The sequence below is a fragment of the Anabrus simplex genome, chromosome 1 (genome assembly GCF_040414725.1).
Source record: "Anabrus simplex isolate iqAnaSimp1 chromosome 1, ASM4041472v1, whole genome shotgun sequence".
In the NCBI taxonomy this organism is placed as follows: Eukaryota; Metazoa; Arthropoda; class Insecta; order Orthoptera; family Tettigoniidae; genus Anabrus; species Anabrus simplex.
In genome coordinates, this window is record NC_090265.1 from 1,255,612,504 (window position 1) to 1,255,630,970 (window position 18,467).

At 40.1% G+C, this 18,467-nt stretch overlaps 1 protein-coding gene across 1 annotated transcript in view; it reads left to right on the top strand.

The window, feature by feature from the left end:
• The window catches only part of LOC136858625 (centrosomal protein of 120 kDa), a 453,009-nt gene that overhangs the window by 346,106 nt on the left and 88,436 nt on the right, over positions 1 to 18,467 (top strand). Inside the window, exon 11 of the mRNA XM_068228779.1 lies at positions 10,311 to 10,409. Coding sequence (XP_068084880.1) covers positions 10,311 to 10,409 — 99 coding nt within the window. The remainder of the gene's footprint in view (positions 1 to 10,310; positions 10,410 to 18,467) is intronic.

The window sequence follows — 18,467 nt, forward strand, 5'->3', positions numbered from 1 at the left end:
TACTGGTGGACCGAAGAGATTGCTGAACTGGGAAAGAATTGTCTGCAACTTCGACGCAGGGCTCAGAGGATGAGAGGCAGTCAAGAGAATACCTCAGTCACAGCAGAGTACAAGTCAGCGAAGAAAGAACTCCATAATGCAATCAGAAAAAGTAAAGCCGATAAATGGTGGGCACTGGCTAAAGAAGTAGAAGATGATCCATGGGGACAAGGTTATAAGATTGTAATGAAGAAACTCAGGACTTTTTCAACCCCGAGTGCAGATCCGCAAACCATTAAACAAATTGTGGATACACTATTCCCAGACCATCCAGAGAGGATTGACTGTGACGATGAAAAAGAACTAGATGATATACCCCTCTTCACAGTAGAAGAGCTGAATAGAGCTATTAGCTCTCTTAGAAACAAGAAAACTCCAGGACCAGATGGTATACCTACAGAAGTGCTAAAGATAATATCAGAACTATGTCCAGAACCGTTGCTGAATATGTACAATCATTGCCTGCAAACGGGTGTTTTTAGTCCCCGATGGAAAATGGCTCGTTTGGTTCTGATCAGCAAAGGAAAACTTGGTGGTTATAGACATTTATGTATGCTGGACACAGCTGGAAAAGGCCTGGAGAAACTTCTGCAGCCCAGAATCCTCTCAGCAGTTCAACTAGCAGGGGATCTATCTGTTCGCCAACATGGATTTTGGGGAGGACACTCGACGCTAGATGCAGTGTGGGAGGTGGTGAATACAGCAGAAAGGGCACAAATGGGCAATCATCATTCCCGTAAATTGACACTTCTTGTGACCCTGGATGTGAAGAATGCCTTCAGTTCGGCAAGATGGAGCGACATGTTGGTAGCTCTTGAAGAAATGTCCCCAAGTGCTCAGCATCTGGTAAATAAACGGCACAAAAGCTAAAGCTGGCTTTGATGATCTCACCTCAAATTTGATAAAGGCAGCTGGAATACTAGGCTTCAATTTGATATATATATATACAGTGCTCTCCGTGATCTGGAAAGAAAACAAAATCCCAGAAGATTGCAGAAAAGGAATCATTATCCCACTGTTTAAAAAGGGCAGCAAACAGAAATGTGGAAACTTTAGGGCATAACACTGTTGTAACACATCCTGAAGCTGTTGGAAAATATCATCAAAATGAGACTTTGGACGATAGTGGAACCCTTGCTTAAGAAAGAACAACATGCGTTCAAGAAAAATCAAAGTACTATGAATTGCATTTTTGCCATAAGAATGCTTACAGAAAGTACTGGGAACATGGAAAGAATCTTGTGCTTATGTTTCTGGACATTTAAAAGGCCTATGACAGGTTTCCTCAAAACAACATCTGGGAATGTCTGGAAGACCGTAAGGTGCCAAAGTACCTGACTGACAAAGTAAAGATGCTATACCAGAATTGCTACAACTGTGTTCGTATAGGCAGTGGAGGAGCAAAATGGTTTGAGGTAAAGTGAGGTGTCCAACAAGGAAGTGCCCTATCACCACCACTCTTGATCATAATAGTAATGGACATGATCATAAAGTCTATCAAGAAAATGGACTCCAGACCAAATGTCCTGATATTTGCTGATGATGTGGTGTTATGGAGAGAAACAGAAGCTGGAGTACAGAAAAATGGAGAATACAGTACTGTATATTAAAAAAATTCAGCTGAATATGAGTAAAACAAAGATTGTAGAAGTGACAATCAACAGGAAAAGAACAATTTCAAACCTTGTTTTGAAAGGAAGCAAATTAAAATCAGTTCCTCACTGCAAGTACCTTGGAAGTACAATCTTGAAGGACAACACTGTCAAGCTGGAACTACTCAGCAGGACACAGAAAGCATCAAACTTTTACAATCAAGTCAGAATCTTATTCCGGGACTTCAGAATACCACAAAAAGCTAAAACAATCCTGTACCATACCCACTTTGTACCAGTTCTCACAACTGGATAGAGGATGATTTTCCATCTCAGTGGCGAGAGAGCACAGTTATTCCAGTCCTCAAGCCCGACAGAGACTCTAAGTACGCAGGAGGTCATTCTTGCTGCTGCTGAGGAGTCCATCCCGTCCTTCTCGGGGAGTGAAGAAATTGCAGCAGCTATCAAAGAACGCCGTCATGCCCATAAACGTTATCGTAGGCAGCCTACTGTGACCAACTTGGTAACATTTAAGAAACTCCGCACTAAGGCGCAAGTTCTTATTCGCCAAAGTAAGATGCAAGTCTCTGCAGCCGAACGTTGGTTCCGCTGTTCCGGTGGAATACACATGATGATCTCTCTGACAGTGACCATTTTCCCATCATCCTTACTTTGTTGAAACAAAAATCCATCAAGGCTCCCCCTCGATGGATTCTTAAACATGCTGATTGGCCAAAGTACACATCATTAGCTGTCTTTAACGACAAAAATGCCAATGCCACCGGAAGCCCGGTGAGCATAATGTCGTTCTGTCGAGTATAGTCGAAAATTTCTCAAGACCATATGATGACCTGGTCTGAAGTTTGTCTCCTGAATACAGACTATACTCGCTGCATACTCACTTATGAGCTGACGTAGCTCAGAAAGATGCCTGTTATAACCATTACAATTCCACTGTAACAGTGACATAGTGTGGGTGTGGACTTCTGAGGTTTAAATCAGAAGTAGCGTAATGCTACCTAACCTACACTCACATCCCCATCCGAAGATGGAGATAAATGCTGGTGACGAGGTGATGCATGCCTTGAATTTCTTCGACGCAGAATCAGAACGATGATATCAGGCAGAACATCAGCGAGAAAATAACTTACATCACCAGAGTTATTCTTGCTGCTGCTGAGGAGTCCATCCCGTCCTTCTCGGGGAATGAAGAAATAGCAGCAGCTATCAAAGAACGCCGACATGCCCATAAACGTTATCGTAGGCAGCCTATTGTGACCAACTTGGTAACATTTAAGGAACTCTGCGCTAAGGCGTGAGTTCTTATTCGCCAAAGTAAGAAAGCTTCATGGGAAAGATATGTGTCGTCTTTGATGTCACATACTCCATCATCTCAAGTGTGGACTAAACTTCGGCGTATTTCGGGTATCCAAGGATCATATTCTGTACTGGAAATTTCCATTGCAGGCAATATCATCACTGAACCGCTCTCAATTGCTAACCATCTAGCTCACCATTTCGCGGATGTGTGTGGCTCCGAGAATTACCATCGTGATTTCCTCACTCTGAAGCGGGAGGCAGAACATCATCACCTCAGTTTTGCCACTCAAGGTTCAGAGGACTATAACGTGCCCTTTACTGAGTGGGAACTCCGCAGCGCCGTAGCGCTTTGCAAGGACACGTCTCCTGGACCAGACAATATCCATAACCATATGTTGAACACCTTAGTGAGGATAGTCTATTATATCTCCTTCATGTGTTCAACCCAATCTGGATAGAGGGTGATTTTCCGTCTCAGTGGCGAGAAGGCATAGTTATTCCAGTCCTCAAGCCTGACAAAGATTCTAAGTATGCAGGAAGTTACAGACCTATTTGTCTTACAAACTGACTTTGTAAGCTATTTGAGAGGATGGTAAATCGCCGACTTGTGTAGTCCCCTATACAACACTTCTAAATTCATCCAAGCATTTTTACTAAAAAATTATCGATTTTTATCCAACAAATCTATCAAAAACACTTCTGATCTAATCAACAAATTAAAGAATTTTGAAATCCAACCAAATTTCTCTCTCCATTCTTTTGACATTGTAAACATGTACCCTAGTATTCCAATTTCAAAATTATTCCCCATTATAAACAACAACCTAAACAAATTCAGTAACCTAAATAAACTTGAAATTCAAGACTTCATGTCTATTTTAAAATTAGTTCTCAACAATAATTATTTTACCTTTGACAAGACCATTTATCAACAAGATGGCTTGGCTATGGGCTCACCAGCCTCTGGCATTCTTGCTGAAATTTACCTCGACTTCTTAGAAAACACAAAAATTAATAATAATAATAATTTCTCCAACATCCTCTTTTGGGCCAGATATGTCGACGACACATTAGTAATCTTAAATGAAGAATCAACCAACGCAGCCTCTACACTTCTTCACCTCAACAACTTAGACTCTAACATTAAATTCACCCTCGAATCAGAACACAACCAGACTCTTAATTTTCTAGACCTAACTATTACTAGCCATCCTTCTTCTTTATCTTACAAAATTTTCAGAAAACCAACCCAAACAGCAACCACAATACGACAAGATTCTTCGCACCCTCAAGCTCATAAACGTGCTACTTATAACAGCTTAATTTTTCGTGCCTTCAACACCCCTATGTCCAAAAAAAGATTTAAATAACGAATTAAACACCATCCGCAACATCGCTAAATTCAATGGTTTTAACAACTCCTTCATAAACCGCATCATCAACAAATTCAAACACCGTCCAAAAACCACTTTATCTAAAGACATAATAAAACCAACTGCTTTTTCCACCTTCACTTTCACTCAGGATGCTTATAAAATAACTAATATTTTTTAAAAACATAACATGAAAATTTCTTTTAGAACTAACAACAGAAATCTTGATATCTTACACAACTCTAAATCTCTAAATAAATCTAATGCTTCTTCTAAATCTGGTGTATACAGATTCAAATGCAACAACTGTAATTCCTCCTACGTCGGACAAACTGGCCGCAACTTCAATATCAGGTACTCTGAACATGTCAACGCCATTAAATACAACAGATTCTCTGCCATAGGACAGCACATACAAGACTCAAAGCATAGTTTCACCAGTATTGAAAATGACATGAAAATACTTAAGATCATTAACAAAGTCCCCCTCTTAAACATAACTGAAAATTGCTTTATCCACCTTGACCAGTACTTCAACCCTAATTTCAATTTAAACGACATTTCGGAAAAACCCAACATCCTTTTCGACTTCCTAATTCTTCTTCTCAAAAATTCCAAATTCCAAAACCCCAATTCTATTTTCCATGCCTTACAAAGTTCCCACCCACATTTTCTACCTCCAATAACCCACCCTCCTAACCCACCCTAAACTACCCCTCTTTCATTTCCCTATCTTATCCTTCTTCAACACCATTTATCTTCAATTTCCATTATTCTTCTCTTATTTCACTATCACTCTTCCTCTACCGGTATTAATTTATTCTACCTTTTCTATTTAAAAAAAAAAAAACACTACCTTCATTTCGGTTCTCCTCATTCAAATTTTAACTCTTGTCTTGCGCCAACTTCGACTACTTCAATCATGACCTAAATTTTTTCAATTTAAAAAATAGCGCACTGTGCATATATGTTTTCATTTGTTTTCCGATATTGCGCTTTTTACTACATTTTTTTCTCTTTACAATTGTTTTTTCAAGTCAACTGTTTTCCAAGAACTCAGCAGGAGCACAATTACTCATTCAATTATACTGAATTGCGTTGTATATTTCTATATATACGTACTTAACTTCCCGCAACTGAGGCAAATACTGGACCTTCAGGATATTCTCCATTCTACTTTGGCGTTCGAGACCACAGCGCATGACCTTGGATGTGCCGCGCTGATCACCGAGAGCTGGCGGTTTGCTTCTGTAAATCTATTCGTCTGCGACTTCAAAATATTTATGGATCTTCATATGTTGTTCGATAGTGTTGTGACTTTGTGCCTGACAGAGTGTGAAAGCTGACCCATTTGACCGTTCTCCACTATTCATAAACATTGAGAGACTTTACTTATCATTGCGTGTGCCGTACTACCTTTCATAATATTACGTACTGTTTTATTTCAAGTGACTCACAATTTCTACCCCCATCATCAATTTATATTTCATCTTATACCGATCCAGAGTTCACTTATTCTTTTTCATATGCATTGTTTTTCTTGTTTTTTATGTTTTGAACGGCTGACGATGACCTGGACTAGGGTCGAAATCGGTCCCATTTCTAATCACTATTAAATAAGAATTTAATCACTACATTCCTTTATGTATTGAATAGGTTGAACCTCTTTTTCAATTATTTAATTTTTAACGTATCTGGAGAAACAAGGACTCTGGTCCAAGTACCAGTGTGGTTTTCGAGCTGCTCGCTCGACCACTGACCACTTGGTATGCCTGGAGAGCTCTATCCAGGATGCGTTTCTCCGCAAACAGCATTTGGCAACTGTTTTCTTTGACTTAGAAAAGGCCTATGACACCACCTGGAGATATGGTATCCTTTCAGTCCTGAAACAATGGAGATTCTGAGGTCACTTGCCGGTATTTATTGCGAATTTCTTGTCCTTCCTTCTGTTCCGTGTCTGAGTAGGGAAGACATATTCGCAATACCATGTTCAGGAAAATGGACTTTCACAGGGATCGGTTCTTATTGTCACTCTGTTCGCGATTGCCATAAACGGTATTGTTGCTGCTGCTGGTTCAGCAATCATACCGTCGCTATGTGGACGATTTTGCTCTGCACTATAGCTCGCGTAATATGGCAGTCGCAGAGCGACAATTACAGCAAGCTCTTAGGAGAGTGAAGCAGTGGACCTTCGAACATGGCATTCGATTTTCCACCACAAAGACCTGCTTTTGTTGCCAGTGTTCTCTTCACCCTCCTCCTGAACTTTATTTAGGAAATGTAGCTATTCCTGTAGTTGACACATACCGATTTCTTGGGCTCCTTTTCGATAGCAAATTATCTTGGGAGCCCATGTGCGGCAGTTAAAAGTGCAATGCACTAAGAAGCTGAATATCATGAAGTTTCTTAGCAGCGCTAATTGGGGGGCTGACCGCACTGTGCTCCTACGATTCTATAGGGCACATATTTTATCCCGGCTAAACTACGGCAGTGCAGCATATGGCTCAGCATGACCCAGCATCCTTGCGAAGCTGAACAGCATCCACCACAGCGGTGTTAGGTTGGCACCGGGACCTTTTCGTACAAGCCCCATTGCTAGCCTGCTCGCTGAATCTGGTGTTCTGCCTTTACACCTGAGACGCCAGCAAATGCTTCTATTGTATGCTGCAAATTTGCGACAGATGCCACTTCATTCAAGCTATCCTTGCGTATTCAACAATGGCAACAGTTTGCTATACGTTGCTTGTCCTCGAACAACGCGGCCGATTGGAATACGTTTGGATAGCAGTCACAGATTGTTTCATGTACCTTCGGTTCCTTGCCTTGTCAGACAACCAACTGGGGTACCTCCGTGGGTAGTGCGACAACCTGAAATACTCCTGGATCTGCACACTGGTCTGAAGGAAAACTCACACCCTTCGATTTATCGGAGGCTCTTCCTGGCCGTTTTTGGCCGGTATCCAGGTTCAGTCGTCATTTACATGGATGGCTCGAGAACAGACACGAAAGTGGGTTGTGCATTCGTTGTCGACAGTGATGGGTTTCTTTTTGCTCTCCCGGAAACTTGTAGTGTGTACACAGCGGAGCTCTATGCCATCTGTGAAGCTCTGTGGTACACACTGTCCAATGAGCGCCGACACTTTCTTCTGTGTACTGATTCTTTGAGCTCGCTACAGTCTATTGATACCTGTTTCCCTCGGCACCCTCTGGTGCAGCAGGTCCAGGACCTGTTGGCCAGGTGTTCGGATGCCGGCACCAGAATCACGTTTATGTGGCTCCCAAGCCACAGGAGTGTAGAGGGCAATGAATTAGCAGATAAGGCTGCCAAGGAGGCACTACCCCATTGCCTTTCAAGGTTCCAGCAAGTGATATTCGCACTCAGCTGAGACGTCTGCTTATATCCCATTGGGAGATGGAGTGGCAGGCCATTCCACTTCCAAATAAGCTGAAAGCGATAAAAGGAACAATGAAGGTATGGAGGACTCCCTTCAGGCTTCGCGGAGGAAAGCAGTGGTATTATGTCATCTTCGGATCGGCCACAGTATCCTGACTCACTCCCATCTATTGAAAGGAGAAACCCCTCCGGTGTGTACTTGCAACGATCATCTTACCGTGGTACACCTCCTTACGGAGTGTGTGGACCTGGTCGATCTGCGCCGTAGTCTTAACCTCCCGAGTACAATCTCCCTTATCCTGCAAGATGACGAACAGTCAGCAGACCTCGTCATCCGTTTTATGAGGTATAGTGGGTTTTTTCATCGTGTGTAATTATGTCCTTCGTCCTAGTGTATTTGTGTTAATTGCGCTTTTATCCCATTGACCTCATTTTAGTTTGTATTGTGTATTTTAATGTGTTATTTTAACGTCTAACATAAATTATATATATATATATATATACAGTATATCTGTACTTCCAGGCAGTGCCTTATTCTTTTGTTTCCTGTATTTTCTCGTATTTTATTAGATAATAAGGCATTGCGAATTAGATCCACTGATTGTTTTTATCTCATATTCATTTTTCTCCATCACCATTTTTTTAAACTCTAGTCAGTGGATAAATTTTAAAATTTTAACCATCATCTATCATGTCATCCATCTTGTTCCATTAGGAGCCGATGACCATCGATGTTAGGCCCCTTAAAACAATAAGCATCAACATCATCATCACCAGCATCTAAATAGATGAGTTTGATTATTGCATTAATCGTCGACCAAGTTGAGCCTCTTCATAATGACAATGACTGTGAGGCAGAATATCATTGCAAGCCTCCATAATTTCTTTACCATGAGATATTAATGTTGTTATATGAAATGATGCTTTGGTTATTTTTATTGTTATTGTGTGAGATCCCTTTTTCTTGTTACCATTCAGATGTTTTTAAGCTGAATTTTATTAACTGGACAGATCATCAATAAGTACAGTAGCACGAACATATTAGAAATGAGGCCTACCATGTTATACATGGTGTAGGCTGCATGTCATTACGATCTCCCTTCTTTTGACTGTATATTTCAATACAAATGTTTTTTATATATTAAGAAGTTAATGGCATATTAGTTTATGTACCTGTCTCTCTTCTACAATTCACAACATGATTATCTCCCGTAATGATCTGAATGAAACTGTTGCATAATATCTCGGGGCAATATATTAAGAAGCTAATGGCATATTAGTTTATGTACCTGTCTCTCTTCTACAATTCACAACATGATTATCTGCCGTAATGATCTGAATGAAACTGTTGCATAATATCTCAGTGCAATCAGCAATTGCTGCATGGGAGATAGTACTTTCCTCAAGACAGATTTTGATAACCTATATCACTCTGAAAACTGCTTTTCTATGAGGTCAAGCACATCATTACTTCTGCATAAAACTTCTTGTCTTCAGAAAATAGTCTGGAACATCTTAATGCAAAACACAAAATCTCTTCCAGACATCTTTATTTTAACACAACTTTAAGTAACATAATAGGATGAATATGCTACGCTAAATTAACGGAGAGTTTAATGGCACATTAACATTAATGAAGGTTGATTGATGAAACAACCATTTTGTTAACAATCCCATTAAATCAGTTTAACGTGATGCTAAATTCTTAACAGAGTTTGTCATCAGGAGTGTAGTTGGGAAGGGGTCCCTATCACCCTTGTAATAAAGAAGCATAGATTTCACTGGTATGTGCACATCATGAGAAAGAAGAGTAAGAGACCTGCCAGAAAATATTTCAGACTTACTGTCCAAGGAAAAGGACCAAGAGGGCTAAGGAAGTACTGGATAGTGACAGTGAAATCAGATTTGGGAGTGAGAAGTCCCAGATGGGAAGATGTCCTGGAAGAGATGGTGTATGTAGACAGAAAAAGATGGCAAGCGCTTATACACCACACCCAGGAAACACAGAAAATTGCTGTAGCTAAGCATGACTTGATTAGAATGTGAGGGAAGTGATGTTCTCACTACCATTCACCAGTTCCATGCATACTTACACGAATAGACTATCAAAATAGAAGGACATCCCAACAGCTTATATAGTTACAAGTTTGATGTTCCACATTATTTAGAATGAAGACTGGCTTTCAGTCATGAGAAAACACTAGATAGCAGCCAGACTGCAGGTCAAATTATTGTTAATTACAGACTGCAGTAAAACAAGTATGCCTCTGCTTACATGCAAGAAATCAATCCAACCAGACCTGCAGACTGCCTTAAGAAGCTTGTTATGTGTAAATCTTGAAACTTCCTCAAAAATTCAACTGCAGTTTAACAGCCCAGTTTAGCTAAATATAGTAGTTCATTTATAACTTAGGTACACAGTATTGACAATAAACAATATGCTATGGAAGGTCATAGAATTTTTAAAATGAGTTGCATTAAATATCTAAATCTTATGTCCACTTGCATGTTAATCATTCTCCCTATTAAAGTCATTTCTGCCTGTCTTAATTATCCTCATTTAAGAGTCGTTTTTTGTGTGTGTATTTTCAGCTGAAGGATTTGGAGAAGACACTACAGAAAGAATATCTTGTGAGAGTACAGGAGCTACGAGAGGCTTCCCGTAGAATGCAAGATGATCATAATTTGAAGGTAAGAATGATCTATATTAATCTTTTATTTGCACTCTTTAATTTGAGCTAACAGAGCTTGTTTAGTTCCACAACTCGTACCTTTAGATCATTAAAATGTCTAGTCATTGTTGCCTTGGTGTCCCTCTACTTCTCTTATTCTCCATGGCTGAGTCCAGTATTCTCCTAGGTAATCTATCCTCCTACTTCTGCCTCACATTAACTCCTCCCCCAACCACTACCACTGAAACCCGTCTGTAGTACAACTTCATGCATTGAGGTTATTGTGACTTAGCCTTTATCCCCTCATTATGAGCAAAATATGTCAGCGTCATGTTGGTAGATTTTCTGGCACATAAAAGAACTCCTGCAGGGCTAAATTCTGGCACCTCGGCATCTCCAAAAACCATGAAAATAGATAGTGGCACGTAAAGCCAATAACATTATTATTATTATTATTATTATTATTATTATTATTATTATTATTATTATTATTATTCCTGCCCTTATTTCCACATTTTTTTTACTAGCAGCCATTCTCACTCTTCTCATATCTCTTATAAGTACTCCTAAATTATGAATGATATCCCGAGTCCACATAGGCTTTCACTCCTGTACAGCAAGGTCAGTGTAAAAACAGACTGATGTAAAGATAGTTTCACCCTAGAACATGCTTCTTTCTTACAGAATACCGTTGATTGCTACTACGAGCTCACTGCCTTAGTTTCGCTGCACCTTGATTCAGTTTCTCTTAGTATACTACTGTCCTTAGTGCATACATATCCTGAGTACTTGAAATGATCATATTCCTTGCCTGATATTCAGTCTTCTTATGTTTCTTCCCTACTGACTGGGAATGAGAAGAAAGATAGAAGGAGATTTGCAAGAGGAACGGTATGGCTTTAGAAGTGGAATGTCTAGAGTGGACCAATCTCCTGCATGAGACAATTAAGGAAGCAAATTATAATTAGCTTCCTTACTTTTAGTTGCTCATATTAGATTTTCTAGATATGAGTATTAATATTCAATAACAGCAGGACACAAAAATAAAAGGTTATTACATGTGTTTTATGTCATAACAACATAGATCAAGCATACGTCAGAATCGAAAGTAGTAAGTTATGAGTTAATCATTGTCCAAGAAAGCTTTCCGTTAAGCACTTAATCATAAATTAGAATCAGTTATTAAAGCACATGTGGTAGCTTCTTCCTCTGCTTTCATTCCTCCCTCGTTCATAGAGTTCATGCATTGCCAGAACCATAATTCCTCGTTGTATGATACCGTAATATTAAAATATAAGATTAGCCAAGCTATTTGGCCACTTATAAAGGAGGACTAGAGCTGTAAAGAAGCTGATCATGGAGTGCAAGATGCAAGGAGCAAGACTCCGATGAAGAGCTCCAACATGGTGCAGTGACCAGATGAAAGAATTGTTGGGAGATCCCTCCATCAAGTGACCCACCTAGGTCAGGATAAGAAGGCGTTGATGATGGAAAATAATTGGGATTATGGAAAGGATCTGGTCGTGACATTCATAGATGTAACAAAGGCATACGATAGTGTTCCCAAGGAGAAAGTATGGGAAACCATGGTCAAAAAGAGACTGGGTACACAAACAGTAGAAATGGTGCAAGCAATTTACAAAATGTGTGTCAGCAGCATACAGACTCCATTTGGAAAGACAGTGGTTTAGAAATGAAACTGGAGTAATACAGGGGAGTGTGCTGTTGCCTCTTTTATTTCTAATACGGTAGTTGTGATTGTTGATCGTAAGAACAACAACAGTCCACATATCAAACAGATTGGAGGGTGTGAAGTTGTACTTCAGTATGTATATCTAGGCTCCTTACTATCCAATTCTGGTGGTTCCAAAGATGAAATAAAGAGAAGAATTGAAGTAGCAAAGGTAGCAATGATCCATCTGGGGAAGATCTGGAAAGATAACATCATCACCATTAAGACAAAAAAGAAGCTCGTTGAATGTCTAGTCTTCTCAGTCTTTTTGTATGGCGCAGAGACGTGGACCATCTTCAAACATGATCGTGAACGGATAGAAAGCTTTGAAATGTGGTGCTGGAGGAAATGGTAAGGATTCCTTGGACAGTTCATCGCATGAACACATCAATCCTGAACCAACTTCAGATAAACGTTTGTCTATAGTGTAAGGTCTCTCAGCGGATTGTACGCTACTTTGGAGATATAATGCGTCGATATGGTAGTCTTCAAAAGCTGATTATTGAGGGCAAAGTCCAGGGAACCAGACAACGAGGACAAGTACCAACACGATGGATTGACATGGTGAACGGCCCCCTACAGTGTTCTCTCAGAGCAACCACATTGAAAGCTTTAGATAGGGAAGAATGGCAGAGTATGGTTCATCGGCTAGAGGCTGAATATTATGATAGTCACGACGCCTCAGTCATGAGGCAAAACGAAGAACAAGTTGTGGACGAAATTGTAAAGGAGACAAAGAAAGATTATGGGAAAAGGCAGATGAAGTTATTACTATTTGCAGATGATATTGTGGTGTGGGAAACAATCAGCAAAGAAGTGCAAGAACAACTTGATGCACTGAAAAAGAAAATTGAAAGGTATGGTATGAAAATCAATGCAGAGAAAGGCAAGGCCATAGTGATATCAAGGGGAGAAAGATAAGGGAAAGGTATTAAGGGGGGTAGCAGCCTTTCGGTAGTTGCAAGGGCGGCAGTCTAGATGATTGACTGATATGGCCTTGTAATAATACTCAACATGGCTTAACTGTATTGATACTGCTACACGGCTGAAAGCAACGGGAAACTACAGCCGTAACTACCTCGCGAGGACATGCAGCTCTCTCTGTATGAATGATGTACTGATGATGGCTTCCTCCTGGGTAAAATATTCCGGAGGTAAACTAGTCCCCCATTCGGATCTCCGGGTGGGGACTACACAAGAGGGGGCGATCATCAGGAAGATGGATACTGACATTCTGCGAGTCGGAGCGTGGAATGTTAGAAGTTTGAATCGTTGTGGTAGGTTAGAGAATCTGAAAAGGGAGATGGATAGGCTAAAGTTAGATGTAGTTGGTAAGTACGTTGGCAGGAAGAACAGGATTTTTCGTCAGGCGACTACCGAATTATGAGCACGAAATCAAACGGAGGAAATGCAGGGGTTGGTTTAATAATGAATAAGAAAATAGGGCAGCGGGTAAGCTACTACGACCAGCATAGTGAAAGAATTATTGTCATCAAGATAGACACCTAACCAATGCCCACCACAATAGTGCAGGTCTATATGCCTACTAGTTCAGCGGATGATGAAGAAATTGAAAGAATATATGAGGAGATAGAAGATTTAATACAATATGTAAAAGGTGATGAGAATCTAATTGTGATGGGAGACTGGAATGCAGTGGTAGGCCAAGGAAGAGAAGGTAGTACAGTAGGAGAATTTGGATTGGGACAAAGGAACGAAAGAGGAAGTCGGCTGGTTGAATTCTGCACTGATCATAATTTAGTCCTTGCCAATACTTGGTTCAAACACCACAAACGACGGCTGTATACGTGGACGAGACCTGGAGACACTGGAAGGTATCAAATAGACTTCATTATGATTAGGCAGAGATTCAGAAACCAGTTGTTGGATTGCAAAACTTTCCCAGGAGAAGATGTGGACTCTGACCACAACTTGTTGGTCATGAAATGCCATCTGAAGTTGAAGAAATTGAAGAAAGGAAAAAATGCAAAAAGATGGGATCTAGACAAGTTGAAAGAAAAGAGTGTGAGGGATTGTTTCAAGGAACATGTTGCACAAGGACTAAATGAAAAGGCTGAAGGAAAGACTATAGAGGAAGAGTGGAGAGTCATGAAAAATGAAGTTAGTAAGGCTGCTGAAGAAATGTTAGGAAGGAAGAAAAGATCAACTAAGAATCAGTGGATAACTCAGGAGATACTAGACCTGATTGATGAACGACGAAAATACAAGAATGCTAGAAATGAAGAGGGCAGAAAAGAATACAGGCGATTAAAGAATGAAGTGGATAGAAAGTGCAAGGTAGCTAAGGAAGACTGGCTGAAGGAGAAGTGCAAGGATGTCGAAGGCTGTATGGTCCTGGGAAAGGTAGATGCTGCATACAGGAAAATCAAGGAAACCTTTCGAGACAGGAAATCTAGGTGCATGAATATTAAGAGCTCAGATGGAAAGCCACTTCTAGGGAAAGAAGACAAAGCAGAAAGATGGCAGGAGCATATCCAACAGTTGTATCAAGGTAAAGGTGTAGATAATTTGGTTCTGGAACATGAAGAGGCTGTTGATGCTGATGAAATGGGAGACCCAATTTTGAGGTCAGAGTTTGACAGAGCTGTGAGTGACCTAAATAGGAACAAGGCACCTGGAATTGATGATATTCCCTCTGAATTACTGACTGCCTTAGGAGAAACCAGCATGGCAAGGTTATTTCATTTAGTGTGCAAGATGTATGAGACAGGAGAAGTCCCATCCGATTTTCGGCAGAATGTTGTTATACCTATTCCCAAGAAAGCTTGTGCTGACAGGTGTGAAAACTACCGCACCACTAGTTTAGTATCTCATGCCTGCAAAATTTTAACACGTATTATTTACAGAAGAATGGAAAAACAAGTTGAAGCTGAGTTGGAAGAAGATCAATTTGGCTTCAGAAGAAATGTAGGCACACGTGAAGCAATACTGACTTTACGTCTGATCTTAGAGGATCGAATCAAGAAGGACAAGCCCACGTACATGGCATTCGTAGATCTAGAAAAGGCATTCGATAATGTTGATTGGACCAAGCTATTTATGATTCTGAAGATGATAGGGATCAGATACCGAGAACGAAGAATTATCTACAATCTGTATAAAAATCAGTCTGCAGTGATAAGAATCGAGGGCTTTGAAAAAGAAGCATCAATCCAGAAAGGAGTGAGGCAAGGCTGCAGTTTGTCCCCTCTCCTTTTCAATGTTTACGTAGAACAGGCAGTAAAGGAAATCAAAGAGAAATTTGGAAAGGGAATCACAGTCCAAGGAGAGGAAATCAAAACCTTGAGATTTGCCGATGATATTGTTATTTTATCTGAGACTGCAGAAGATCTTGAGAAGTTGCTGAATGGTATGGATGAAGTCTTGGGTAAGGAGTACAAGATGAAAATAAATAAGTCCAAAACAAAAGTAATGGAGTGCAGTCGAACGAAGGCAGGTGATGTAGGAAATATTAGATTAGGAAATGAATTCTTAAAGGAAGTAGATGAATATTTTTACTTTGGTAATAAAATAACTAACGATGGCAGAAGTAAGGAGGACATAAAATGCAGACTAGCACAAGCAAGGAAGAGCTTTCTTAAGAAAAGAAATTTGCTCACTTCAAACATTGATATTGGAATTAGAAAGATGTTTTTGAAGACTTTCGTGTGGAGCGTGGCATTGTATGGAAGTGAAACATGGACGATAACTAGCTCAGAAAGAAAGAGAATAGAAGCTTTTGAAATGTGGTGTTACAGAAGAATGCTGAAGGTGAGATGGATAGATCGAATCACGAATGAAGAGATACTGAATCGAATTGGTGAGAGGAGATTGATTTGGCTAAATTTGACGAGAAGAAGAGATAGAATGATAGGACACATCTTAAGACACCCAGGACTTGTTCAATATGTTTTTGAAGGAAGTGTAGGTGGTAAGAACGGTAGGGGTAGACCAAGGTATGAATATGACAAGCAGATTAGAGCAGATGTAGGATGCAATAGTTACGTAGAAATGAAAAGGTTAGCACAGGATAGGGTGGCATGGAGGGCTGCATCAAACCAGTCTATGGACTGATGACTCAAACAACAACAACAACATTGTGAAAATTGATGGTCAAAACCTTGAAGTGGTTAACAGTGTCAAATACCTAGGGAGTGAATTCATGCAGAATACAAGGCTGAGTATGGAGAATAGCAAGAGGGTGCAACAGGGCAATACATTCTACCAGAGTGTAAGAAACCTTGTCTGGAATAAAGAAGTACCGTTCCAAGGAAGTGTACAGAGATAATGTATAAAATGTATTATGCATCCATGTTGACTTATGTGGCTGAAATCTGGACACTGACAGGTAGGGAGGAGAGTAGAATTCAGGCCACTGAAATGAAATACAGCAATAGGAAAGACAGATTGAAAACAAAGATGTGAGAAAGGAGGTAAGAATGGAAAACCTAAATGAGTGAATTGATGGGAGTAAACTAAGTTGGTTTGGACATGCAAAGAGGATGGAGGAGGAAAGAATACCACAACAGATGATGTAGTTGAAGTTCGAGGGAAATAGAGCAAGAGGGAGACCTAGAACAAGGTAGATCGATTCAATAAAGAGGAGTGCAGGAAGAAAAAACCTGGACTGGGACAAATTGATGGAAGCGGTATGGTGGAAGGAGAGAGGAAGGTGGAGAAGTGCCATAAATGCCCCAACTTAGCAGAAGCTAGATAAGAAGAAAGAAAGAGGAGGATGACATCACTTTAGTCTTAAAAATGCTAATTTTCATATCATAGTTGTACCTCTTTTTAAGCTCCAAGATATTAGATTGCAGGCTTTCAGTACAGGCTGCCATTAAGACCAAGTAATCTGCATAGGCCACACTCCTTACTACATCTCCACCAAACTGAATCCCTCCATGCCATTTCCTTTCAGCCTTGTCCAACCCCTGTGACTACTTTGAATCAAGAACTCATTCTGTCAGTTCTGACTGCAGCCCAATTCTCAAAATAAATGCCTTTGATTGCCTATCATAAACTACACCTAATTCCATAACACCCACTATAACTGAAATCTTTTCCCTTGGTACTCTCTTATATGCCATAACTGTCTATCTCTCTTATAACATTTTTCAATTACTAAACGCATGTTGAAAATCTAGTCCTGAGAAATCCTTCTTTGGTCTGAAACCACTTTGGATTTCAACCAAATTACTCCCGAATATTGATTGCACCCTGCATTCCAAAATGTCTACAAATACCTTGCCTATTATACTGATCAAACTGAGCTAACAGACACATATAAAATAACAATTAATGTATATAGCAAAATTACTTTTATTTAAATGGAAGTAAAAGATAATTATCCAACTCAAGATTAACACAAAGATAGAGTTTTTTCTGTATATATTTGTTTTATGGCGCACTATCTTCTTGTACGTTGTTCAGAGATGCCGAGATGCTGGAGTTTTGTCTCGTGGGATTTCTTTTATTTGCTGGCAAATGTACCTACCGACACAGGGCTGACATATTTGAGCACCTTCAAATACCACCAGACTGTGCCAAGATTGAACCTGCCAACTTGGGCTGAGAAAGCAAGTGCTTAACCATCTGAGCCACTCAGCCTGGCTAGAGAGATAAAATTCGAGTCCTACAAAATATCATGCTCATTGAGCAGACTGTCCAGCTCCATGGCTGAATGGTCAGGATCTTGGCCTTCAGTCCTTAGGGCCTGGGTTTGATTCCTGGCCATGTCAAAAGATTGTAGTCTTGAACTGTTAATTTCCTTGACTTGGTGACTGGGTGTTTGTGCTGTCCCCAACATTCCTACAACTCATACAGTATACCACACACAACAGATGCCACCTGCTCCGCAGCGTAGTAATAGCCACACAAAATTATACTTAGCAGACAGACTTGCACATATGAAGACAAATCAGGGACCTGAACATGCACAATGAATGCTTGAGTGTACCTTCCAAATTTAGGGTTGTCACCCATGTGGCAGGTTTGTTTACATAGTCTTTATTAAATGATGTCAAAAAAGTTGAAAGTTTATCAAACATCCCCCTTGGTAAATTATTCAAATCCCTAATCCCTCTTCCTATAAACAAGTATTTTCCCCAATTTGTCTTCTTGAATTCCTACTTTTAAAACTCTACTCAAGCTTATTCATCTAGTAATGTGGTTCCAAGCATTCTCTCCACTGACAGCTCGGAACATTCTGCTTAATTAAGCTGTTCGTCTCCTTACTCCAAAGTCTTCCCAGCCCAAAATTTGCAACATTTTTGTAGCACTATTCATTTGAAATCATTCAGAACAAATAGTGCTGCTTTCCTTTGTGTCTTTTTCAGTTACATAGAA